A 27,927-nucleotide genomic window follows, 5' to 3' on the forward strand; every position below is an offset into this window, starting at 1 on the left:
TTTCTCCACATCCTCTCCAGCATAAGTTGACATTGGTGTTTCTAATTTTAGCCATTCTGACAGGCACAACAGTGGAAAGGCTACCTTAAATGTTCTTCCCTGATAATGAGATTGATGACTAACTTATCTGCCATCATAGAGTCCTCATCTAGTAGCTGATGGAAACAGAAGCAGACACCCACAGCTAAACACTGAGCCTAACTGGAATCCAGATGCAGAGAGGGAAGAGTGATAAGAAAATGGGGACAAGACCAGGCTACAGAAACCCACAGAGACAGCTGACCTGAACAGGGAGGAGCTGATGAGCCCTGTACTGATAGCTGGAAAACCAGCATTGAACTGACTCAGACCTCCTGAGCATGGATCTCAGTTAGAAGGCCTGGGCAGTCTAAGAGACCTCTGACAGTGGAACCAGAATGTATCCCTGGTGCACAAAAGGACTTTGGGAGCACATTCCCCATGGAGGGTTACTCCCTTAACCTAGGGGCAGGAGGGAGGGCCTAGTCCCTACTCCAAATGACTTGCCGGATTTTGTTGATCCCTCCTGGAAGGCATCATCCTCCCTGTGGAGTGGGGGTAGGAGGGTTGGGATGGGAGGGTGGTCTGGGAAGCCTGGGAGAGAAGAAGGGAGGGAGGGAGGGAGGGAGGGAGGGAGGGAGGGAGGGAGGGAGGGAGGGAGGGAGGGAGGGAAAGATTAGTACTTGGTAAAAAGAACAAATTTTTGTTTCATCCATTCAACCACTGATAGTTCTTACTATATTTTTGTTTCCTTCTAAATTTAAATGTCCTTCTATATAACAATTACAGAGAAGATAGGGCCAGGAATCCTGGACAGGAAGAACAAGCAAGACTGAGGTTCTCTGTGGGGAGCAGGCAGCCAGTTCAGCTCCTGCATGGTTGGGGTGTTGTGTACCCCATCACTCTCTAGCAACTTGACAAAAAAAAAAAAAAAAAAAAAAAAAAAAAAAAAAGTGCTTAACACACATCCCCATGGGCCTTGAAAGATTTCCCAGTCTTCTGCAAAATGGATGCTGTGATAATGCTTGAAAAAAAAGTGTGGTGTGTTGGTAGTAGCATAAGGCTGTGTATTCTTTTATAGTAAATTATTTTATTGGTTTTAAAGTGTTTGTGCATATGAATTGTATGTGGTATTGTGTTACATGAAGATATTTTCTCATATAAGCATACATTGTACGGTGAGCATTCTTTGTTCACAGAAATTAGTTTGGACAAACTAAGATCTTTTTAAGGGTCCGCTAGCCATCATAGTATTTCTAAAAGGAAATGTGCATGCCATTAGCTCTCATATCCATAGGTTCTGTATCTGGAGGTCAACCAACCACACATGAAAAATATGTATGAAAGATGGCAAATAATATAAATTAAAAACCATGTAATGGCTATATACATTGCAGTTGCATTGTACTGGGTCCTATAAGTAATCCAGAGATGATTTGGAGTATGCAGGAAGGGGTTAAAGCTAATGTACTATTTTATTTCAGGCTGTAGTGAGAGATCCATCCAGCCGCACCTGTGGCACTGACCATGCCCCCTCATCCCGTGCATCTTAATTTGTACATCATTATAAAGCAGTTGGGCATCTGTGAATTTTTATATCAGAAGGGGATAAAGTGCTGGTGAGCGCCACCATGCCCATATTTAATTTTTGATGGTGAAGAGTGTCAGTTTTGTAACTATATAAAACAATTTAAAAGTGCTTTTTTACATTTTTCATTATTTAGAACAGTAGTTCTCAACCTGTGGGTTGCAACCCCTTTGGGGGTTAAACAACCTTTTCACAGGGGTCACATATGAGATACCATGCATATCAGATATTTACATTATGATTCATAACAGTAGCAAAATTAGAGTTATGAAGTAGCAACAAAAATAATCTTATAGTAGGGGTCACCACAACTGAGGAATTGTACTAAAGAGTCACTGCATTAGGAAAGTTGAGAATCACTAGTTTTGAATATTAATGAATGCCCTAGGAGATAATTCACAGAGATTAGGGACACCACTGCTACACTGTGAGCTGGTGTAGGGGCATCAAAGCCTTTGATTGTCTAAGGGACATAATGTGACATTTCCTCTGTGATAGCTACCATTCCTACAGATGTTTAACTTTGCCTCTTTGAAGGGCTGCATTTCTAGCCTGAAAAGGGAGATTTAAAAAGACAGAAAAACCAAGGCTGGCTGTCCTTAAAAGACCTGACATGAATCTGATTAAGAAAATATAATCAAATTATTGAGACAAAGTTCAGCTGTAAAGGTACTAGCTAGCGTCACTGGAGTTGTGATTGATGTTGTTGGGATAATGCTATTCGGATAAATTGGAGTTCTGCCTGCTCTTCCAGACATCTCAAAGGGAATGAGATATTTAGCTTAGAAATAGAAACAAAAAAAAAAAAAAAAAAAAACCATTTATGATAGAGTTCTACAGAAGACAGAGACATTGTGTCCTTTTTCTCCATCCAACCAGAAATATGTTTCACATTACTATGCTTATTTATTATATACATACCTTTAATGATAGAACCTGATTTAACACACACACACACACACACACACACACACACACACACACACACACGGTTTTCTAGGTGAGGGCCTTCTGCTGTAATCTCCCTAGACTTTGGCTTGGCTCTTCCATTACCAAGCAACACCTTGAGCTCTGTGCTGACACTCTGTATATTGAATACCTGTAGGTTGTGCCATGATATTTCCCCTTTCTTGTGTTTTTCTGGAAGTTGGCGAAAGTCCATTTCCAAGAAGAATTTTTACTTAAAATTGCCACTTTGGGCAGGGACAAAAATGTCTAAATCTTCATCGTTTTCCAGAGGAAAGGTTGAGTACACTACACTACAGATGTGTGATGCTTTTAATTCCAGAAAGGACTTATCCTACTGTCCATTTTATACTCAAACTTGATTTCATGAAAATATTGATTGTTTTGAGCTGTTTATCTTGCTATGCTTGCTACATGCAAGAATGATTTGCTCTTGTTGGCCACTCCATGAGAGAAGGGCTTTCTTAGGGATTTTACGTGGGGACAGCAGGGCACAGGATCTGCATGACAGAAATCTGAAAAATGTTACTTGTGGTAACATTCATCAGAATTCATAGAACCTTAGAGCTAATGTTTCCCACCAGCAAACACTAGATGTAACATCACCCACATGGTTTGTGAGGGGAAATGGAATTCTCTCACCTGTACAGTTTAATGGAGAAAGACACCTTGCTGTTGGAACTGAATTGAAGTGTGTGTGTGTTCTGCAGCTTACTGTTTTCTTACTGCAATTAAAATGATAATAAAAATTATACAAATAAATAATGACTTTTACCCAGGCAATTCTCTGTATATACAAATATATCTTCTCATTTACTACTGTAGTCATTTGATGTATATATTCTACAGTCACAGAAACTTTGATTCTTGAGAAGTAGATTAAAAAAAAAATCACACAGCTAGTCCATGGCAAAGCTAGAATCAGATTTCAGCTCTGATAGCAAACGTGTAACAAAACTGAGGGGTTTGAGTTTTAGAGCTCTTAGGGGTTCCTAAGAAGGAGCACACTGGACTGTCATAGCTAACAATATTACACATCCTGTCACAGCTAAGAAATCCTTTCATATTCACAGTTTTAGTGGGAGTCTGTGATTCCTCATAAATACATATAACTCAAATGCTTGTTTTCAAATAATCATGTATCATAGTACTTTGCTTTTTGATGAACTAGAAAGCACTAATTTCTTGCTTATCATAAAGGCCACCCTACAAATGAATTCCTATTACCCTGGAGCTTTGGGGTCCCATGTAATTACTGGTTGGAATAAACACATCTTTTTTACATTTCCACTCTAAGGCTTTCAAAGACTTCTCTTGATGTTTAAATTACAACATCTTAATCTCTACCCTCAAGAATTTGCATCTCAAGCCCATCTCATATTACTCTCCAATACCAAGCAGTTATGTGTAGCTCTTGAAAGTAGATAAGGTGCTAAAGTGAGTGGCAGCCACCTATTGAGAAGGAGTGTTGAGGACAGAGAAATTGAGTGCTTGTCTTATATAAGTCATGGGTAATAGAAGATGCTGCCACCAAGCTTAGAAGATTCTCTGGTAATGGTAGATGTCCCTCGGGTCCCTTTTTCATCAGCCACTGAGAAGAAGGTCCAGAGATCTTCAGATACAAATCACTCATATTCCACAGCTTGTATGGCTAAGCATTGAAAAATAGTGAAAAATAGTACTAGAAAAATAGTGAAAATAACACTGACTGGCAATAGGAAATTTCCATTCTGAGACTGTGTTTGTGTTTGTGTGTATATATACATTACATACAAATATACAGACATATACAATATACATATATATGCATACATATATATGAATGTAAGATCTGATAATTGGTAGTATAACAAGCATGTTTTTTAATGTTTATAATACAAGATACATATAGAGAGAATAATATTTCACCCAAGAAAATGCTGAAGAGATGGAGTAATGAATAGCATTTATTAAAAGATTTCATTACCTCAGAAAATCACAAGAAAACAGATTTTCAATGCAACCTTATGGGCTTATGGCATCCAGCAGGAGTAGTTTCCTGAGGCTATTGTATTTACTACCTGTCTCATTCCTTAGCTTTATGCTCCCTTAGAACACACTGTTGTTTCTCCCCTTGTAAACATCCTGCCCTAAAGCATCCTGTTGCTTCACCTCTCTCACATCCTTTCATAAGTTTCAGGACTTTCCCTCCAGAGGAAACTGCTACACAACAGCAGGGAATGTTTGTGCCTGTTGGATTTGTTACTAAAAAAGGGGGATGGAGGAAAATGATCTTTTTTTTCTTTTTCATTTCTTTTTTTTTAATTTTATTTAATTTTATATAACAGTCCAATTAAATGGAAACAAACATTTATACACAATATTTGGGAATTTGGGCGTCGTTCTTTCCAAACTACTTCCTGCTGGTAAGGGGCGCTGTCTTGGGGGATTCGAAGAAGATTCAGATATCCTAGCTGTAGTCTGTCAGGCTGTTTTGTCCAGATGTTTGGAATGTAGGATCAGCTTGTACTCTGTTTCAGGCGGTCTGGCGTGATCAAACCATATTAGTCTGGAAGGAATCCACATCTTTTCATTTTCTGTGGAAACAAAAATAGAAATCCTTTTCCCCAGTAACTTGTCCTTCAACTTAAATTTTGGAGTCAAAGCATTTTTTTTTTAGTTTAATATATTATTTTACATGTTGATCCCAGTTCCCTCTCCCTCCCTCCCTCCCTCCCTCCCTCCCTCGCACCCTCCCCCCAGCCCTCCCTCTCTCCTTCCCTCCCTTTTGCCCTCTCTATCCTCTCACATGCACTCTAAACACCCTCCCCTCCCATCCCCCCACCCCAATTCCATATGTAGGGGAATGCCATCCAGTTGGGGTCATGTAGATCTGACAGGTCCTGTGAAGTAGGGACTAGGGCTTCTCTCCTGTCTCTAGATTAAGGCAGTTATCCCTCCATGGGGGATATGTTCGCAAAGTCCTTTTGTGAACCAGGGATACATCCTGGCTCCACTGTCTGAAGTCTCTTAGACTGCTCAGTCCTTCTGGCTGAGACCCATAATCAGGGGGGCCTGAGTCAGTCCCATGCTGGCTTCCCAGCTATCAGTCTAGTGGCCGTTAGCTCCTCCTTGTTCAGGTAAGCTGTCTCTATGTGTTTCTGCCACATGGTCTTGTCCTCTCCATCTGCATCTGGGTTCTAGTTCGACTCAGTGTTTATGTATGGGTGTTTGATCCTGTTTTCAAAAGGCATTAGTTGAGGGCTCCATGGAGAAGTTAGTTGTTGATCTCACTCTCCGGGAAGGGCATTTATGATAGCCTTTCCACGTAAGCTCAACTTGTTAGTTGGGAGCAGTCTTATAGTTCTCTCGACCTTTCTTTGTGTTCAGTTTTATCTTCAAACCAATATTGCTCCCTCTTTTATGTTCTCTCTCTCTGTCTCTGTCTCTCTCTTTCCTATCTTCTATTCCTAACCAGGCTCAATCCTCCTGGTCGCACATGTTTTCCTTTCCTCCCCCTCATTTTCTCCTACTTCTCTCTCCATTCGCTGTCCTCCCCCACTTCACCTGAGCTCTGGGGGACTTGTCACTTCCCAATTCTGTGAGGGACTTTATATGAATCTCTTAGAATACACCTTGTATCCTAGTTCATCTGGTGATGTGAATTATAGGCTGGTGATCATTTGATCTAGGTCTAAAATCCATATATGAGTGAGTACATACTGTGTTCCTCTTTTTGTGACTGGGTTACCTCATTCAGGATGGTTTCTTCAAGTGTCATCCACTTGCCTGTGAATTTCAAGATACCATTATTTTTTTCTGCAGAGTAGTATTCCACTGTGTAGATGTGCCACATCTTCATTAACCATTCTTCAATTGAGGGGCATCTAGGTTGCTTTCAAGTTCTTGCTATTACAAATAGTGCTGCTATGAACATAGTTGAACAGATGTCTTTGTTGCATGGATGTGAATCCTTTGGGTATATGCCTAAGAGGGGGATTGCCGGGTCCTGTGGTAAACTAATTCCCATTTTCCTGAGGAACCGCCATACTGATCTCCAAAATGGCTGTATGAGTTTGCACTCCCACCAGCAGTGGAGGAGTGTTCCCCTTTCTCCACATCCTCTCCAACATAAGTCATCATTGGTGTTTCTAATTTTAGCCATTCTGGCAGGGGTAAGATGGTATCTCAACGTTGTTTTGATTTGCATTTCCCTGATAGCTAAGGATGTGGAGCATTTTCTTAAGTGTCTTTCAGCCTTTTTGATTTCCTCGATTGAGAATTCTTTCTTCAGTTCTGTACCCCATTTTTTAATAGGGTTATTTGGTGTTTTGTTGACTAGTTTCTTGAGTTCTTTGTATATTTTGGAGATCAGCCCTTTGTCGGATATAGGATTGGTGAAAATCTTTTCCCAGTCTGTGGGCTGGAGGAAAATGATCTTTATATTGTATTTCAATCAATCCACATGCATCCTGGAAAACTTTAAGGCCTTCCAAGAGAGCTTAGAATGGGCACAAGTACACATGTATGTGCAGGTACATTGGAAGACAGATAGTGTCATTCCTTAAGAACTATCTACCCTGTTTGGGGGATGGTGTTTGTTTGTTTTTGAGATAGGTCTCACCTAGAGATCACTGTTTATGCTAGAACAACTAACCATCTACCTGTGTCTGCCTCACAGGCTACCACCTTGATGTTTTACACAGTGATGGATGTTGAATGTGAGTCCTCACATTTGCACAGCAAACACTTAGCTATCTCTCTCCCCAGCCCTACTTAATTCCTTTTCAATTGTTTTTTGTTTGTTTGTTTTTTGTTGTTGTTGTTTTTGTTTTTTATACCTGTGCATATTTATCTGGTAGTTGATCTTTAAGAATTATTCTGTGCTCTTAGGTTTCTAATTAGTAAGCTAATTCCATTTCTTTTCAGAAGTTAGCTTCATTTATCTTAGACTTAAATAACTTTAGCCAGTAGCCTGTGGTATTTGGAATGTGGTAACATCTCATGCCTTTCCCTTTACTGTCAGCATCTATCTGGGTAAGGTAGACTTAACCAGTTTTAATTGACCTCTGAAAAATTAATATATAAGCATGAAGTGGTAAATATAGCAACCAATCTTAGGTCTACCAAAGGGCCTCTTCCACCCTGCATAAAACACCAATGGGTTACAGCTTACAAAAACCCTTTTTATTAGTGTCCAGTTTGTTTTCTTTTGAATTCATTTTTCTCTTGAAAAATGTTTGTTTAGTTTTTTTTTTTTTCAAAAGGAAGTATTTGATCAGCTATAATTCAATTGAGTTTTTCTGTTTGTACTTCAAACCAGCATTTATCTGCTCAAAGCCATTGCTGTCGTATGTCACATGTCAGGGGCAGGTAGAGTGGGGAGGGTTTGCAGGTACCAAGGAGAATTGACAAATGTGAAGGGACAGAGAGGCAGATGAAAGAAATTGTTTTGTGCATCAAGGTTCTAGTGGGATGCGTCATATAAATGAGAGTATCTGAAGTGGTGCTCTCCAAGCAAGAGCCTGTGCCTGATGAACAGCCTAAAGCTGGAAATGCTGCATTCAATGCAGTGTCTCTTGCTCTTCGGGAGTAATTCTGGTTGGCTTGCAAGTCACCATGGGAAGACCAGGCGATGAATACAAGTTGTAATCAACACTGGAGATTTTATCCATGCTATTTCTAGCTCTTTCAGAAACATGCCTTCCTTATTGTGAGTCTTTTCTCACTAATTTTTTATGGTGACTGTTGTGTGTGTCTCTTGAGAGTGACTTTTGCTTTGTCATGATTATTGTAATCAAGGCAAGGTGCGGATTTTGAAATTTTGGTTATTTTCAAATTTTGCTGTTTTTTAACAATATTTCTAGGGAAATAAATCCACAGAGATACTGGCAATGGTAAAGTTGGGTATTCAGTTGTCCTTGTGTCATCACTTAGAATACATGAGCTGTTTCACAACTATGGACATGTCAAGATAGGCAAGAGAGATCTACCTACAGTGATGTCCAATATACTTCCAGTTCCACGGATTTCTTATAGCATTAAAAACGTATAAAACCCTTTACATTTCTTAGCTGAAAACATAGAGACTCGGGTAGATGAAGCAGCCTGCCCCTGAAGGCAGTAAGGGTAAGCATTGAGCCCAAGTTGAGACTCTTAAGTTCCCACTTTCTTCCCAGCTAAGCATGCTGCTGAAGGGTCTCAGGCCTATGCTGACAGCTTATCAGAAGTTGTCCACCTGCTTCAAATCCTGATCACCCACCTCCCCAATTCTATTAACACTGGCACAGCAAATCTGACCTTTGGTATCAAATATATTCCGTGACTATCTTCTCTAACATTTCCTTCTATGTCACTAAAAGGTCAAATATTTCTCTCTGGGGGAAAAAAATCCATGTTTAGCTGCTTGAAGTTCTCTGTTGCCTTTGGGATTCTCCATTTCAGTGTCTCAACATGAATTTACAGATACCGAACTTGAACTTGATGTTTGTTCGTGTCAAACTTTTGTGGTCCACTACCGTTGGACAGTCATTGTGGTTTTCCCAATGGGCTTAGCTGAGGATGTCGTATAAACAGGCTGTGTGCTTACCAAGTACAAAGGTCCCTGGAACTTCCTTTGATCACTGAAATGTCAAACTAGAGCAATCAGACCAAAGAAGACATACCTACAAACTACAAATAATTCCTTTGGTTAAAACTGCAAATATATACAGCAGCTGCTAAACATGTAACTGACTGCTGTAACATGTAACATGTATATACAAGCTGGTATACTCCTAAATACTGGCCTCAACTCTTGCTGCTTCCTGATATTGACTTTTAATAAACATCTCCTACATTCTAGGCAGCAGTGCAACCCCTAAAAATTGGAAATACCAAAACACACAGGAGGGACTATCTCAAATGACCTGGATAATTGGGGTAATATTTTTCTTTTGGGACAGTCTGAATTGAAACACAGTGCTTGTACTTAAAACAGAAGGACTAGGAATCTGACTCCATGGAAGATTGACTTCCCTAGCCTGCCTCAAGACCTGCAGTTCTCAACCTTAGAGGAGATACTGACTTGCAAGGTCCCTGCATCTTTTCTGAAATACAGTAGCCATCGTAATGAATACACATTGCCATTCTGAAGTTGCCATCTGCACGAGGCACCATGCCCAGGGCAATTAAATTTGCCTGCTTTTTGTTACTGAGACTAAATACTTGGCCTGGGTTCATGCAGAAAATAAGTAATTCCATTACATGTGATTAACCTTTAAGTAACCCTCGACATTGATAAAGACTCTGGCTGAAAATTCCCATTCGCTACAGAAAGAAACCATTTAGCCAGCCTTTATTAGCTTCCTCTGTTTACTGGGAACCAAACAAAGATTTTAACATGCAAAATATAGTCTTTAAGTTTAATTAATGTGCAGTTTAATTTTCCTAGAAATATCTTTCCATTTAAAATAAATCACATTGAAGGGGACATTATTTTGTAAGACGGCAAAAATAGTTGTAAAGACTAAGAGATATTCCAAGGACAAGAGGAGTCAGGATTCAGTTCTTGGAATTTGGTCTCCTTGCTGTTGCATGGTGACCTGCCTCTGGTTTCTTCTCATGGCCCAGGACATGTGATGGGCATGACTATGATTGTTGCCTTCTAGCCTTTGGACCAAAGCAAAGAAGTTCCTTCCTGTAGGATTTCTCTCAGTGTCTCACATCCAGGGTGAAGAAAAGCAAAGAACACAGGTCTTAGATTCTCTCTCTCACAAGCCCCAGGATCCACCCATCTTTACCTCATGAACTAGGGTTTCAAGTGTATGCCTGGCTGGCTTGTTTTGTTTTCCCTGTTATTTGTTTTTGTTTGGGTTCTGGAGATTGAACTCACATCCTTACTTTATTAGCTCCTCTAATGAATACCCTTGAAGTCTGAAGGTTCTCATATGTTTTGTGTTGTTCAGATGGTTTGGTGTTTTTGTTTTGTTTTGTTTTGTTTTTTAATTAGAGGGTGTTTCAGAGAAAACACCTATCAGCACAATAATTCAGTTTTTACAAAGCACTTAAAGAACTCATTTGCTTTTAATCATAACCTATCATAAGGAATGTGTTTAAGGACAAAGGAGGGGACTTGAACTCTGGCTGATCTGGGTAGTCTGAGTGTCGGGGAGGTGGCTCTTGGCACCTGCCATGTGGATGATGCAAATGCTGATTCTCATGGCAGCGCACCCACCTCAAGACACACAGCATCTTCCCTCCATCTAGGGTGGGCAAAGCAAGGTTCAGAGTGACTCCTGCCTGCACCTGTTGTGGAACATGAGGAACAGGCCCTTTGGGCTGCAAGATCCATCCCTCTGAAGAGCCACTACCTAGGAAGGGACCTATGCAAAGACTAAACCTTCCGGCAATCTTAAATGTCCACAATCATGTTAGTAAAATCTTTAGAATGACACTGAAGAATATATGTTATCTGACTTAGATGATGCTAAGTTCATACCAATCCTCCCAGAGGAAAGGCTTTGACAACAAATCATTCAGGGCATCGGGATTGAACAAGAGCAAATGGAGAGAAACACGAAAATGTATCTCTAATGTGTCAAAAAGGGTTGATTATGTACCAATGTGTGTATATTATTTATATAAAATGTTCGAAGAAGCAGCTTATATAGAATTCCAAAGATACAGAAACACACCAGCATTGAACTTCATGCAGTTGCCAATAGACATTGTAGCTCAGTATGTGATGTAACTATATGACAGATCAACAGATGGCTGACACTCCCGCAAGACAAGGTATGGCTAGAATGTCTCATTTTAATGCTAAGTCCTAATAGGGATCTCTGTGTGACTGTGAAGATAGGCAAGAGTCTCAGTAACTCCAGATTACGTATCTTTTTTATCAGCACTTCTTAAAACACTGTAAAGGAGAAACAAAAACAGCACTGTGGCCCCCAGTTAACTGCTTGAGGCTTCATCATGGTTGTCCAGAGACTGGTCCAAGAGTGCTGCCTGGCAGTGATCAGGCAGGAGATGGAGGGCCAAGTCCCACTGGGTCTTTGATGTGAAAAAATGGGGTGAGGAAAGCAAGTGTGGCTGCAGAAAGAACTAGAGGACATGCAAGATCTTGACCCACAGGTAGAACAGATAATTCTGTTTCAACTGTAATGGTGAGATGGACCCCAAACCAGGTAAACAAGGTTAAGTTTTCACTAGAACAGAGGGAAGGCCCCCAGGTACAATGAGACTGAGCTTTACACATATGAACAGCCTAAAGTTCTAATGGAAAAAGAGCCTGGAAATCTGAGCATGAGGAGGAAGGTTTGGTGTTTCACAGATCAGTGCCACAGGCAGAAGGAACCACAGAAACAAGAGGTCCTGAAGAACCATCTGAGGATGCGACACCTGTAACATACCCAGTTCAGAGTCATACAGACACCACAGACGGATAACTTCATGGCGAGTTGCTGGATTCCACCTTAGGAGGAAGGACTGACAGAAGTCTTGGTAGCACTGGAAAGAACAGCCCACCTTGTCTGTAAAGGCAAGGGACCAGGAACTTGGGATCAAATTAGTAGTGAGACTGCTGGAAATGCAAGAACACCAAAACTAAGCCCCATCCCAAATGGAAGACTGTTTTGGGGCAGTTTTCCTGCCAGCCTGGTCCCACAGCTGCATCAGCCCCAAATAACACACGGAGATGCTGTATTAGATATAAAGCTGTTGGCCTATTACTAGCATTTCTTATTGGCTAGCTGTCTTAAATATTAACCCATTTCAATTAATCTAAGTGTTTCTGCGTGGTTTATCTTACCAGAGAGAGGGTCTGGATCTCTTCTCTCAAGTTCCTACATTTTGACTCTCCTCTACTACATCTCCCAGAATCCTCCTTGTCTCCTAGTCCTGCCTATCTTGCTTTCCTATTGACCAACAGGGCTTTATTCCTTAACCATTAAGAGAAACATGTTTACAGAATAACATCTCCCATCAGAAGACAGTTGGCCTTTACCTCATCAGGAACCAATAGCCAGAGACTCTGCCAGAACACAGATGACAGTAAGAAGGACCCAGGCCATATCCCAGATGCAGGATGTTGGTCAGGAACTGTGCTGGTGATGGTTGCTTTGTTATTGCCACATTCCAAATTCCACTGTGGGTATAAAGGAAATGAATGAAAGGGTTTGGCCCTTTAACCATTTAGAAGTCCACTGGTTACGATGGGTTATAAAGCCTTTGCGGCTTCATGACCCCACTGCTTCAATGGATTCACCTGTCTCCACCTCCCAGATGAACACTGCTGAATCTGGCTTTACGTGGGTTTCTGGTGATTCAAAATCCTCATAACTGCAAAGCAAGTGTTTTATCCACTGAGCAACATCCACAACTCGTACATAATATTTTGAAACTTTTGCCATGTATGGTGTACTACAAAATGCCAAGTAATGTTTCTCAAACATTCAGATGTGGGAATTTGCATCATTACATACATACATACATACATACATACATACATACATTCATACATTATATCATTATAGTGAAAATGATTCAGATCAGTTTCTAGCTTGACACAAAACAGTGTCCATCATCACACAGGTCATGGGTACCACATAGAAGTGAAGGCAGGGTTTTCGGTAGATAGTATTAATCCTTCCCATAGATGGCACATGCTTCCTTTCCTTGCAGTTTGAAATGCCTCTTTCTTTTTTTTTTTTTTTTTTTTTTTTTTGCATATAGAGTATTTTTTATTTAATTTTATATAACAAAGTCCAATTAAATGAAAACAAACATTTATACACAATATTTGGGAATTTGGGCGTCGTTCTTTCCAAACTACTTCCTGCTGGTAAGGGGCGCTGTCTTGGGGGATTCGAAGAAGATTCAGATATCCTAGCTGTAGTCTGTAGGGCTGTTTTGTCCAGCTGTTTGGAATGTAGGATCAGCATGTACTCTGTTTCAGGAAATGCCTCTTTCTTAACACCGTTGAGCAAATGGCTTTAAGCCTGTCCTGTCCTTCACCAAGGTGAATCGATGCCCCCACATGGAATGCTAAGCTTCTGAGCTTCTGAGACCAGATCAAAGGAGGAAGCAACAGAATAAAGTGTTTCTGGAAGCTTCGTATATACCTGATGAAGGAAAGGGCAAAAGTGTGCTCTCTGCAAATTCTCATGGAAACACCTTTCTTCATAGTGGAGGTCACAAATTTGTAACCACTTCCAGATGTGTTCCTTTTGACATCACAACACTGTTATCCACAGGGGAGAATAACAATTGAGTTTTGTTTTTGTTTGGTTTTTTTAATCACTAAAAATTACCTCTACACTTATTAAACAAATGTATGCTTTTGTGTTGATCAGCATATGTAGTTATTCGGGCCTCAAACTTTTGAGACAATCTACCTTGGTTCTTTCCCTTTTTTCCCACTCTCATCCCAAAAGAGCCTGACTTTTCTGTTGAGGTAAAATACACATAATGTACAGTTTTTCACTTGGATCCTTTTGCCATACATAACTCATCACATTTCATGTTCCCAGTCTCTCAGAACAAATACCACTGTTTAGATTCGGAATTTTATATCATCTCCAAGAGGGTCTCTGTCATTCAACTGTCCCCATTCCTTCTGCCTCGCCCCATCAACATCTACTCTGATTTCTATGCTAATGAATTTGTCTTTGCTGGATATTTGCTATAAAGATGCATAATAGATGACATTCTATCTTTATCTGCCTTCAGTTAGCACAGTGTTTTTAAGGTTTATTTATATTATACCAGGCATCAGCAATTGATTCCTTTTCAGGACTGAGTAACACTCTATTATGTGGCTATACCACATTTGCACCTGTTCATAGAGACATACTTCATCTCCATTTTACTTATGGAATACCATAAACTAAATAATGAGGTATATCTTTGAAGTTTAAAGGCTTTTCTAGAAATGCAGCATGTCTGTGCAAACCCAGGTGGGAGAAATGGTGTTTGTTCAGAGACCATGAATTAGTGCTACACTTCCATCCATAGAGTCAGGATTTCTCTCCTGCAGCACTACTTAAGCCAGCCCTCAGACTCATTACCTGAACGTGCCAACTACAGTTTCACAAAATAAAAGTTTGTAAGTTGGACAAGTGAAATGTCTCAGTGCTAAGTCAAATCCTCAGCAACCACGTAAAAAGCCAGCATGCCTGTAACTGCAGCATTGGGAGGTGAAGATAAGCAGGTAACTGGGAGCTCTGTGGCCAGTCATCCTTGCCGAAATGGCAAGCTTCCAGTTCAGTGAGAGACCCTGTCTCCAGACAATGAAGTAGAAGGCCACTCATATACTCATGGCACATGCACCCACACACTCATGTGTGTAAAATTGTGCCAAGACTTACACGTGTGTGTGCATATGTGCTCACTTTCTCTCTCTCTCTCTCACACGCACACACACACACACACACACACAGGCACCATTTAAAGAGAGTTTGTTAGACATCTCAAAGAACCATCACATGCAACTGGTACCTGGTCTGCAGAGAGACCAGCGGTGACAATGTGTGCTTAGTGTCTCAATGATGTAACTACTTCTTGCCCTGGACTTTAGTGCCAACACCATCAAATCCTGTATCCATTGTTCTGTTTAATTGTTCAGTAGCATCATAATCAGAATTGGCTAAATTCTGAATTTAGAATTCTGAATTTAGAAAGATAAGCTTTCCAACCTCTTTTTAAAGGTCTATTTTTAGCCACACATGGTGGTGCACCCCTTTAATGCCAGCACCCAGGAGGCAGAGGAGGCAGGTAAATCTCTGCAATTCTGAGGACAGCCTGGTCAACAAATTGAGTTCCAAGATAGACAGGGCTGTTACAGGGAGAAACATTATCTTATGGGAGGGGGGCTGTTTTAAATGTGATTCCTTCAAAACTTTACTGGCTTGTCTCAAGACACTGAATGAAGCTAATGGGACATAAGTTAGACAGAGGGGCACAAGCCAGCTCACCACAGCTCAGTGCAAAACCTTTCTCATCCTGTATTCTTCACAGCAGAAAATCATCTTGCTGTGGACCTCAACATTTGGAGAGGCACTTTTCTTTCTTTTTTCTTTTTCTTTTTTTAATTTATTTTACTTACATACTAGTTTCCCCTACCTTCTCTCATCCCATTCCCTCCCCTCACATCCCCTCTAACCACCACCCCCCCATCCACTCCTCCTCCAGTACCATTCAGAACAGGTAAGGCCTCCCATGGGAGTCAACAAAACATGGTATTTCAAGCTGAGGCAGGACCATGATCCTCCCCCCCTCCGCCCCCCGCATCAAGGCTGAACAAGGCATCGCACCATAGGGAATAGGTTCCAAAGAGCCAGCTCATACACCTGGTCCCACTATTAGGGGTCCCACAAAAGACCAAACTACACAACTGTCACCCAGATGCAGAGGGCCTAGGTAGGTCCCATGCTGGCTCTCTAGCTGTCTGTTCAGTGTCTGTGAGCTCCCACGACCTCAGATCAGCTGTCTCTGTGGGTTTACCATTCAGGGATCTTGACACACACACAAAAACGCACCGCTCTTATAATCCCTCTACCCTCTCTTCAACTGCATCCCTAGAGCTCGGCCAAGTGCTTGCCTGTGGATCTCTGCATCTGCTTCCATCAGGTACCAGATGAAGGCTCTATGATGACAATTAGAGTAGTCACCAATCTGATTGCAGGGGAAGGCCAGTCCAGGCACCTAGACAGGGGCATTTCTTTAAAAGTTATGTGCTTTGCTTTCCTTAATAAAGAATAGTTGACCCAAATCCATGCCCTATACCAAAAACAATCCTAATTACAAGTTGACTTTAAAACTGATAGAGCATTATGAAGTCAGAATTGGAAAATCATTAGTTTCTTTAAATTTTTTTCACATTTATTCATTCATTTGCATGGGTATGAGTAGGGGTGCACGCATTCCAAAGGTTCATGTGTGGGGACGAGAGGACTGCTTGTGGGAGCTGTTTCTTTCCTTCTACCATGAGGTTCCCAGGGATCGAACTCAGGCTGTGAGGATTGGCAACAAGCCTCTTCACCCTCTGAGCCATTTTGCTGGCCCCTGTGTTTCTCAAGCTGACACAAAATGTCTTTATCTTGATGTTCTGATAATATTTCTCCCTTCTAGGACTGTGGGTGCTGGATGGGGTGGAGAAGTGTGTGTGTAGACAGTTCTCCTCTTCCACCTTAACATGGGTTCTGTGCACAGCAAATGCCTCTACCCACTGAGCTATCTTACTGATTTATTTCTCCTGGGAGACTTTTCCAAAATATTTTTTTGTAAGTTCTCAGAAGGAATGGATGACTGTACCTCATGTTTAGCAGGGGTAGTATTATTTCTGATTGAATCTTTAAAAAACAATTCATTAAGATACAAATGACTTACACTTTATGGTTTTTGTTGCTTTAATCAGTTTTCTTTGAACATTTGTCATCTTCTCAAGTCTTTGACTTGTCACGGAGGGGCCCTCTTTTAAACGTTTACTTAACAATTTGACTTTTTTCCAAAATGTCACATATGTATGTGTTCTGTTTTATATTTCATGTGAATATATATTCTGTGTGTTAGAAACATGACACTAAAGCTCCAGGTTAGCATAGGATTTTATGAGTGGGCGATTCCTTTGCCTTTTATTGTTGCTTGTTATAAACTGAAGCCTGCAACCCAAAGAGAACAGAAGTGACAGCAAGCTGTGCAACCAGAAACGATGCTGAGATGGCCTCTATGTCCCCAACTCTAGGCCAGTGCATTTTCCCCTGGAAAATAGATAACTCGGGATATTCATGACCTAGTTCACATTGACTGTTGTCCAAAAGTGTTAGTCCAGGGTGTGTTAGTTTAGTTGTTAATACAAGATTACCTGGAATCTGAAAGTTGTAGCTACTTCCTGATCTGTTTGGGAAGATGTGCTGTCTCTTATAGGTAGAGTTACCAAATAAAGAACTTGAAAATACAAGTTAGTCATGGTTTTGCGTTCTTAAAGTCATCAATAGTGATTCATGGGTACAACAATCATTGTGAACCTAAAGCTAAATTGGAAGCAGCGAGAAACTGAAACCTGGGATAAATGATAAGAAAATGACGATTATGTAACTGTTATTTGTCCCTATGGGGGAATAAGAAAGAATACAGAAGAAAGAGATTTTAACAAAGAGAATTGAAAATGGAATGGGATGGGATGGGGGCAAGCATTCCTAAATATTATGAATAGCTTGAAATGTCAGCCAGTTCCCCTATAAACTCGTTATGTGGAGAGTAATGGAGAATAGTTTTGAGTGGGAAATGGTTTTTAAAAAGAGCATTGACATTTTAAAGATCTAAACATCTTAAATAGAATGAATATTAAATGCAAAATCGAGCTGCACTGAGACATTTTGGAAACTATATTTGAGTAGTATTCTTAGAGACAGCTAATGAGTGACTCATAGCCTCGACTGACTCACAGACCTTGAGAAAGATGATAGCAAATGCCTGGTCCTGTCTGTTTTTCTGGTTGTACTTCCTGCCACATCAGTGGCCATATTTTTGTTTGTTTGCTTGCTTTGGGTTTTTTAGTTTGTTTTTGAAAAAGGGTCTCACTCTGTAGTCCAGGCTGCCTTCAAATTTTCAGCAAGCCCCCTGTCTCAGCCTCCCAACTGCTGAGATAATAGGGTTAAACCACCCTGCCCAGCAATATCAGGTTTGTTTTTAGTTCCTATCTCTCAATTCAGCTTTACCTACAGTTCTGATGACACAAGCATCTGCTATGGGAAAACAGTATTTGCTAACTTAACATAAGGAAGCCCAGTCATGTGGGCACCTGTGGACCATGTAGGATGTCTCAACAGGTCCATGATGAAGTGAGAATGGGAGACCCAAACTTGGCTCATAAGCATGGAAGAAAGAGGTCTTCTTGTTCCACTTCTGCCTGAATGGTGCTTTCTTGGAACTCCAATCACCAAATGTCATCTGATACCTCTGCAAGATGGGCAGGCAGAGGGAAGGGGGCAGACATGCTAACTAGGCAACCCTGGCCTCTAGGCTAGGAAAGCTCACAGTCATCAGAGAATCTGAAATAGCTGAAGGTACCACTGATATATTAACACATCCAAAGGCATCAAAAGTAAAACTGATAGGTCTTGTCAAGCGGTATTGACCCACACTTTTAATCCTAGCACTCTGGAGGCAAAGGCAGGTAGATCTCTGTGAGTTCGAGGCAAACCTGGTCTACAGAGCAAGTTCCAGGACGGCTCCAAAGCTACACAGAGAAACCCTGTCTGGAAAAAACAAACAAACAAAACAACAACACTGAAAAGATTGATAGGTCTTATCAGCATGTGTCGTTGGAGCCTGACCTTCAAGAATAAATGGAAAGTTTGACTGTTGGCAAAATAAGCAGTGAATTTCAACCAGAGATGGAAAATCCTAAGGAAGAGATGCTGGAGTACCAGTGTTGGGGTGTGCTTAAAGAACAGTTAGTATCTCAGCCTAGCTGTGACGCTAAAGATGAGATGGCAATGCTGGGCATAAGATGGGGAGAGGAGTGTGCATAAGCTCTCCTGGTATGTAAGGCTCGTCTTCTCTGCATTTTAGGATTATCCAGTCTCAAGTACTGATCCACCCTGGAAATGGCTATTCTAAATCTGTGATTCAGTTTCTTGGCAAAGTCTTGATCTTACTGGTGAATAACAGTCATCTAAGAAAAGCCTGTGATCTTTCCCAGTTACAGCATCCTTATGTTGCTTATGAGTCTAAGAACTTCCCCTGCCGAGGCCCTCATAAACACCTGTTGAAACTTCAACAATGAATCATACTCACATATTCACATGCATATACATATGCTGACACTGCTTTCTAAATATGCAAAGCTAACAGCTATGGAGCAACTTTCCCTTTTCATTTCAGGATTGGTGATTGAACCTCTGTGGGTTTCGACTCCTTGGGGGATGGTCAAATGACCCTTCATAGGAGTTACCTAAGGCCGTTAGAAAACACAGATATTTATATTACAATTCATAGCAGCTGCAAAACCACAGTAGTGAAGTAACAATGAAATAATGTTATGGTTGGGGTCACCACAACATGAGGAACTGTATTAAAGTGTCACAGCATTAGGAAGGTTTAGAAGTACTGCTCTAGGACCTGGCCTATGCTAGGCAGGTACTCAACCACTGAATCATATTCTTAATATGCCTAGTCATTTTCTTTTTCTTTTTCTTTACTTCTTTAAAAGAAAAAAATATTTGAGACAGGGTCTCAGAAAGTTGTCCAAACTGATTTTGAATTCGCCCAGCCTCTGTCTCTGGAGTAGTGTGACGGTAGTTTGGGTAGAGTTCACTGGGTCTGGCTGCACCTTCTGTACTGCTGATTGTTTCCTGACCCTTTGACATTTTCCCACAGGACTGAAAAAACGCACAAGGAAGGCCTTTGGAATACGGAAGAAAGAGAAAGACACTGACTCCACGTATGTACTTTTGAGTTTGCCTGTCTGGGCAAGCATCCATCTAAGACACTTTTGTAGTTGATGCTGAATGAGAGCCCCAAAGTCTCTCTTGATAGCATGTGTTTGTTTTCCTGTGCTTTTCCCATTTCCAAGTGATAGTTGTATCACTGTTCAGCACAAATTCTTCTTAGGGTCATACTTCTGAAGGGTAGAAACTTTTCATCATGGGTTCAGGTTTTTTAGCATGAACATTTTTATGACCTCATATCTATTAATTCTGCCAAGAGAGGCAGAAAATGTGGTTATTACATTTGTAGAGGAGTTATCTGCATAACCTGACCCAAGGGAATAACTTTATACCTATGCAGGCAGATTTACCCTAGCCCAACCCACAAACGTGCCCTGGATGACACCCACAGCTCTTACTTTAGGTCTCAGGATTGGACAGATCTGTAAAACCAATAGAATTAACAGGAACCTCAATAAGAAACTAATGCCTAAAACAACTGTGGGGATGCTTTGATGCAGTGTGCCCCAGTAGACCCTGGAGAGTGTTAGTAAGGTAACATGTTCATTCCATTGTTTTCTTGTTTAACCATATTGGATGTTTATTCAGAAGCTGGCCCTGACACAAAATCTTAGATGCATTGTCAAGTTGTACAAGTAACACCATACATGAAGCTCGCTGGCCAAGAGCATAGAATCTCAGTCCTAGCTCAGTTAAGGAGAACACCAGCGAGGAGTTACAGCTGGATATGAAGGAATAAAACTGCAGATCTGTGATGGCCTGTCCTGTGTCAGAATGGAGTTCAGTGGGATCCTTCTTCACCTGGCATGCCTGGAAGAGAACAATTAGGAAACTTAGAGTTGGATGTGCAGAGGTGAAAATAATGAATTATTTTCATCTTCAGCTTTTTAATTTTCATTTTAACTAAATATAAACCTTGTCACAGGATGTTTAGCATTTTCTTGTGCCCTCTCATCCGAAAGTACAGAATTTAATCAATCAAGAATTATACAAATTAAAAAGTCTCTCCTACAACTGAATGAGGCAACATGTAAGGTGCCTACTGGGCTCCTTCATATTTAGTAGGTGCTGTTTCTATTCTGACTGGTATAAACTGGTAGTAATGAGTTCTTCATGAGCAATTAAAATGGAATTTCATAGACAGTTGAAGGTAAGAAAGTACCCATTTGGCCTGATGCCTCATGGCAGGAGGGCCTTGAGTCCGGCCTTCTAAAAGGTGAGGTAATATCTTTCACACAAATGCAACAATAAAAGTAGAAGCAGAGAGGTGGGAAATCTAGCAGCCATTCAGGACAAAGCAAATGGACAGAGAGTATTGGTAAAAGTGGTGATGAGAGACAAGGATGGCAAACAGACGGGTGAGATAGAAAGGCCTGAGGGCCTTCTATCCTCAGTAGTGGTGCACCTTGAGCCCCTGAAATGCTGTCATCCAAAGATGTGAAGAGCTGAGAAAGATCATCTTTCTGTGTTTCTACTTTTCTGAATATTTCCTGGAAATTATATTTATTGCAGCCCTGGAGTGGTTTCTAAATGAGTATGTTAGGCATATTTTTTCTAAGCATCAAATGATTTACATTGCTTCTTGATAAATTTGCCATTTTCTAAATATTAACCACCAAAATGAATGCCTTGCTCTCTTTTAAGTGTCTGTGCTCTTTTGTCCCAGTTCAGCCAAGAGTCTTAAGACAGTGGAAATTATCCAGGTCTTTACTTGGCCTCCGTTTCCTTGCCTGTGACAATTAACTTTCTACTATGTGAAATCTGCACGCCCTAGAAGGCCAGACACTGGACTGGAGAGACTGTGAGCCACATCTGGCAACACCTACATTGTGCCATGTGTTATGTGGGACATTGTTGGAAGCACCTCAAAAGAACACCACGGCAGAAGCTGAGAGAGAGAGAGAAGAGAGAGAGAGAGAGAGAGAGAGAGAGAGAGAGAGAGAGAGAGGAGAGAGGAGAGAGGAGAGAGGAGAGAAGGAGAGGTGGGGGCCGCTAAATGAGCCTCAGAGCAGGCTAGGCTAATTTGCATGTAGCCAAAGCACTTTTTCCCCATTGCAAAGAAGTCTATGAAAGTAAGTTATTCCTCGTGGCTTTGCCTCAGATGCCCAGTGTCTCTCTGCGGTCTTCTAATGAGGCATTACTTTTTAGAATCCCAAGCGCCTTTCCTTAACTTTTTATCTGATTGCCAAATTACTTACAGGAGAGAAAATTAAGTATAAACTGGTTCCCCCAACAGTGATGGTTAAAGGACACACTGTCTTGGGGAAGCTTTGGTTTCTTATGAGTCCCTGCTCTCTAATTGGATCACGTATCATTCTTGGAAAAGGAATTATAAACACAAAGGGGTTAGCAGAGCACTCTGGCGGTTTGCTTCAGCTAATGCCTGTGTCAGCCTGCAATCATTGAGACCTTGTTGATGCCAACCTTTTCCAGGATTGTTGCAACTGGCGCAGGGTTGCTAAGCAACCTGCTAGCATAGCAGCCAGCATCAACCTCAGCTGATTGAACCTCCTCCTAGAGAGAGCGGGTTTAAGATCTAGAGCTTCCTGATTTGATCATCATTACAGTGGCTGATAGAGAGAGGAAGAGCAGAATATTTGACTGCACTGGTAACCCTCTTCATTTTCACATAATTCAATAAGGTTAGTAACAGTGTCTCACTTCTAGAAAGGATAAATCAGTGCCAGGTGGGGTTAGTCACTTGCTGAAGGCCATAAAGAAACAAACAAGGCCGAGAACAGAATCCTACTCTAGAAAAGGCAGGGATGGGAAAGACCGTCACCCAGACAAAGAGTCAAAGAAAAATGGCAGTAGTCACATGAAACAAACCTTTAAAACTAGAGGTCACCCATCCATGATAAATGACAAGGTTTAAAATAGAACTCTCATCCAATACAATGGATCTGTCACTTTAAAAAGGAAGAACTTTTAAAAATGAAATACAGGTCCAAGGCGTTGGTTCTCTTGCAGACTGCTATATAAATTTGGCATTGTGCAAAAGTGGCGAATTGAAAGCTGCCTCTGTGTGACCTGGTAAAGGAGAAGAGCCCATCTGTTTCTGAGAGAGAAAGAACAGAACAACATCAGAAACACACAAAGGAGTGGGAGGGCAGCTGGAGACTGTGAACTGAGGAAAAGCCAAGCAGTGCTTAGGAAGAAGCCGGACATGATGAAATCCACAGAGTCCTCCAATGGGGAAGCAGCCTGGAGCAGCCACCAACCAGCATCCAGACATACAGAACCACTGCTACTCCCCTGGGGCCTGTAACACACCAAATGCTTGTCGCGGCCCCCTGGGACCAGCATGTTGAAGAGCGAATAGATGGGAAGCAAAGTCATGGCGGAAAACTAAATACACTAGGGCTGATAAGAGCTTAGCACAGTGCTGGCTGTGGAAGCTCTATCACAAGTGTGAAATGGGCATCTAAAACTCAAATATCCCACAAGCATCACAGGTGACCTGTCTGCAGAACGTATGGAAAGCAGCACCCTGCCTCTGCCAAGGCGAGCAACAGCGTGGGAACACAAGAACTGTACTGAACAAGGCAGTCTTGCCCAGCTCGTGCATGTATTCTCGGACATTACCAGTCATTGATCAGGGAAAAGGTCCGGATCCTCAGTGGAAGAGAATGCCCAGTAGCAGAGATAAACACAAGCCTAGGCATTCCCCATCCCCGTGTCCCCTCATAAACACTGAATGCCCTGAATGGAAAGTAGGCTCCCCCAGCACACCAGAAAAGAGGTTTAATTGGATGGCTGGCGTCTCCCATTAGGAAATTCCAACAGGAAGCTGTGTCCAGCGTAGAAGCCACCTCAGGAGGGAGAACATCTAACTTGTTTGCAACACTGAGAACTGCAGCCCGCTCCCCATTGCAGCTACAAGGAAGAATGATTTGTCAAAGGGGTGGGGACAGCCGTGCCATCCCACCTGGGAAGCAGTGCAAGCTGGTTGGTGGTAGAGTTCCTACACCGTTTCATTTTTCTTGGTATTTTATTTTAATTCACAATTACCACCATTCTTAGTTCCTGTTAGTCTAAGTCCTTTTCCGCCTGCTCTCTTTCCTGGGGCTCTTCTTTAATATTTTCTCTATTACTCCCCACGCTTGTAGCCCACACACATTGCTCTCTTTCTTACATCCTCCCTCCACATCCTCACTTTTTCTTCTTAACTGTGAATTCTTGTAGCCCTAAATACTATAAACTACAATTTCATTTCTCTGAAAGTGTCCCCGTGCCCCTGTCTCAGAACCTTAGAGGGGACACGAGTGTTCCAGTTTTTTGGTTTCATTTTACTTTTTTATTCTGTGTGAATACAAAGATTGCTGTAAATAGTCATTTCTGTATATGCAGTTTGCTCCCCCACCCAAAAAAAAAAAATAGTAATGAGGGAGAATCCAAGCAGAAACAGCTCAGAAGACGCCCATAACGTACAACAAACAACAAAGTGGAAAAGAACAAAATAAAAGATGGGGTACACGAAGATCCCAACAAGCGAACAAAACAGACCACTCTAACACAACTCCTCAGAGACAGAAAGCAAGGTCTGGGCAGCTGGGGTGCCAGAAGACTCAGGCTCTGAAGCCCTTGTTTGCAGAGCATCACAGCTTGGCACCACCACAGAAACGCTACCCTGGGATTCAGCAGCAGAGGGCGCAACTTAGTACAATTCCAACCCCATCTCCTGCCCTATCATTGAAAGAAATGCCAGAATATGGAAGAAGGCACAGATTTATCAAACTGGTTGAAAACTACCAGAAAAAAAAAAAATTCTTTACCTCATAAAAGGAAATTCAGGATTGCTTCAGGGGATAGCTATAGGAATATATATGTGTCTGTGTACATGCTTTATAACTGACCCTTTAAGTGGAGTTAGCAATAATGGGCCCAGGGGACTGGAGAGCTGGCTCAGCAGCTGAGACAGTATGCTCCTGCATAGGACTCAAATTCAGTTCCCAGCTCTAGTATCAGGTGGCTCAAAACTGTCTGTGACTCCAACTCCAGGGGATCTGACACACTCTCTGATCTCTACGGGTGCCTGCCTTCACACTCGCACGTGCTCACACATAGTTGTGCACATATACACATAATTTAAAATAAAACAAATAATTTAAGAAGGATGGACCAGACTCTCATGAAGGATGTGGATCATGGTCCAGCACTGCTGGCTTTTACCTTTGGACTCCAGATCTTGGTGACAATTTCCCTGCCTGACACACATGTGCCTACCCCACACTCAGATGTGGCTCAGTATGGTAGTTTTTGTTTCCTTAACTGGGTTCACTGCAGTGGGAACGCAGGGCAGCTGAAGATAATGGCTAACAGTTCTTACTGTGGGTCTTTAATCACTGGGCAGGAATGTCTCCTTTTCATAAAAATCCATTTCTTTTCTGTTACAGAGGCTCTCCAGATCGAGATGGGATGGTAAGTATTTAAATGATCATTTTTAGTGGGTTTGCACCTCAATGTATGTGCTATCCTTAAATTACCTACAGGCCAGTTTCTCCGTCCTCCTCCTCCTTTCCCTCCTCCTCCTCTTTCCTCCCTCCTTCCCTCTCTCTCTTGCAGGACTTTTCAAAAGCCCAACTATTTTAAATCTCCCTAGTAAATGTGCATGAGATATAAATGTGGTCATTGTCAAGTTAGACTTTATATATTGCGTTCACCTAAAACCCAGCCCAAGAGCAAGTTAGACATTGTATATTTGCACTAACTAAGACCCACCCCCAGAGCACACAAGCAAACTAGCCACAGAGACGGCTGATCAAAAGCCAGACGGTTTGCACAGGGGCTGCTCCCATTGACTCCTATTTCATCTCCAGTTCAATGACATAAAACTCATTATGGGAGAATCTTTTCCAGCGGCGCCACAGTTGTAGAGGAGCTGCCTCCCAAGGAAACTTTCCCCTTGAGTAGCTGGGCTGCAAATACAATTTCTATATCAAATTCAGAAATAGGGAGTGGTCTTGAAACTATTTATGCCTGGATTTACAGCCTACAGTAGAAAATTTGTCCACCAGGTTTCAATTTAAGCAGGAAGTGACTCCTAGCTGGCTGCCAGATTTCTTGGTTTTTAAAGTGGTCTGGGGTATGCCAGTTTAGACAGATCCACATTGGAGTCAACCCTGGCTTCTAAAATGACTTCCTTCCCATCTAATCAGCTGCCTATTTGGAAGGTTCAAAAGAACAGCTGTTATTGAAGGGGAAATGGACACACATTAAGCTCCCTGGGCCAGAGCGAGAACTAAAATAAATCCAGTGGTTAAAAATATATATTTTGAAAACTACTCCTTATAATAATCTACCTAATAGGGTGCTGATTGCAGCCATAGCAGGAGTTTTCCTCCTGCATTTGATTTAAAGAGTTTTCGGCTTTGGGGTGCCTTTTGCATTCATGTGATTCTTGCTATGAAATGTTTTTTTTAAAGAAAAAAAACTAGAATGAAATTGATCAGACTTTGGGGACCTCTATAATCAAGGCTCTATTCAGCAGGGGAAAAAAAAGGCCCAGAAGACTCAGCTTCTCCTCGCCTCTTGCTTCTGGCTCAGAGCCCTCTCCTTAACTCTGTCTCAGGTACTCTCTGCTTTCTGTGTCTTCTCTTTGCTACTGGCTGGGTCCTATCCCTGGGTCCTTCTGTCTTTCTGTCCACGCCTTTGCCAGGCTCTGTCATTGCCTCTGCCCTCACTGGATTGCTACTCCTGGCTTGTCTCATTCTCCCACTCTCTCAGTCTTTTTTTTTTTCTTCCTCCAATCCCCTGCTCACTGTCTCTGAGGCCATGTTGCTGCCTCTCTGGTCTCTGCTCTTCTAAGGAGCCCCAATCTCAGCATCTGCTGTATTATGTGCTATGGTACCCGATGTTGAAGATGACCGTGACCATGAGCTCCAGGCATGGGCCCAATGCTCTCCAGGGCTCCCTGAACCTGTCTTGTACCATCCCATGTCCTGTAAAATCACTGCTTAGCAGTTAGGTCCTCTCCATTATTAGTTAGAAATGTCAAAAAGATGTGTTCATAAGAAAGGGAAATTATTTAATTTCATTTCTTCCAGAAATAACCAAAAACTATTATTCTGGAAAAGGCCACATTCAAAATAAGAAAGTGCATTTTCTAGAAAAAAAAAAGTACAATCATGGATAATTGGAAATTATATGTCAGTTACAAGTCCTATTGAAAAACGTTCAAACTTTTCCCAAACATTTTGCCACCAAATTCTGAAACCCAATGCTGTGGACTAGAGTTAATTGGCCTGTAGAAATCTCAGCCTGAATTTCTTCTAAACTCAAAATGGGTTTAAGCCCTTTGATCTATGGACTGTAACCACTTTGATATGGTTGAGACAGCTTCCAGATTGCTTGCCGCCAGTTCAAGGCCTGTTTTCACTATCACTAATATGACTCTACCAGCTACAGGTGTTCCCATCTAGTGCTTACAAAGAAATTGGTACCCAAAGAGCCTGTGCCAAACTGAAACTTAATTTCAGTTTCTCAGCGCCTAATGGAGCCCATCACTGATGAGGCTGCATGGCAGGGCTGCATGGCGTGAAGGTGGGTGTGTCTTGCTGCTCACTGGCTGAGTGTATACCCATCCATCATCAGCAGAGCTGTTTGTCACAATGTCTAGACCACAGGTAGCTGTGTATGACACACATTCTAATCCAGAGACAAACTCTAATTGGTGCAGGCTAGACCGGAACTTTCCCTAAGCAGTTCCGATCCTCCACAAATATGCTGGGGTACCAGGGTCAGAGTCCCTGGCTGTGAGAGCTCTTCTGCTTGTCTCTAAACATGCAGCCAGGAAAGGGCACAGGTCTGGAACTGTCCTCTGTGTCCCTGTAGGTCTCTGTTGGCCTTTCAGAAGACTTCAATAAGAGGAAAAGAGGAGAGCTATGCTTTTTATCCATAGAGTAGAAATACAATCAGAAATCGCCCAGTCCCTTTCTGTAT

General features: G+C 41.7%; 1 protein-coding gene across 10 annotated transcripts in view; it reads left to right on the top strand.

Moving 5' to 3' along the window:
• Positions 1–27,927, top strand: part of Sgip1 (SH3GL interacting endocytic adaptor 1) — a 191,803-nt gene that overhangs the window by 73,721 nt on the left and 90,155 nt on the right. For all 10 annotated transcript variants that reach the window (XM_051188253.1, XM_051188254.1, XM_051188251.1 and 7 more), the window contains 2 exons: positions 19,916–19,979; positions 25,383–25,407. In XM_051188253.1, coding sequence (XP_051044210.1) covers positions 19,916–19,979; positions 25,383–25,407 — 89 coding nt within the window. The remainder of the gene's footprint in view (positions 1–19,915; positions 19,980–25,382; positions 25,408–27,927) is intronic.

The sequence above is a fragment of the Phodopus roborovskii genome, unplaced genomic scaffold (genome assembly GCF_943737965.1).
Source record: "Phodopus roborovskii unplaced genomic scaffold, PHOROB, whole genome shotgun sequence".
NCBI classification, from domain to species: domain Eukaryota; kingdom Metazoa; phylum Chordata; class Mammalia; order Rodentia; family Cricetidae; genus Phodopus; species Phodopus roborovskii.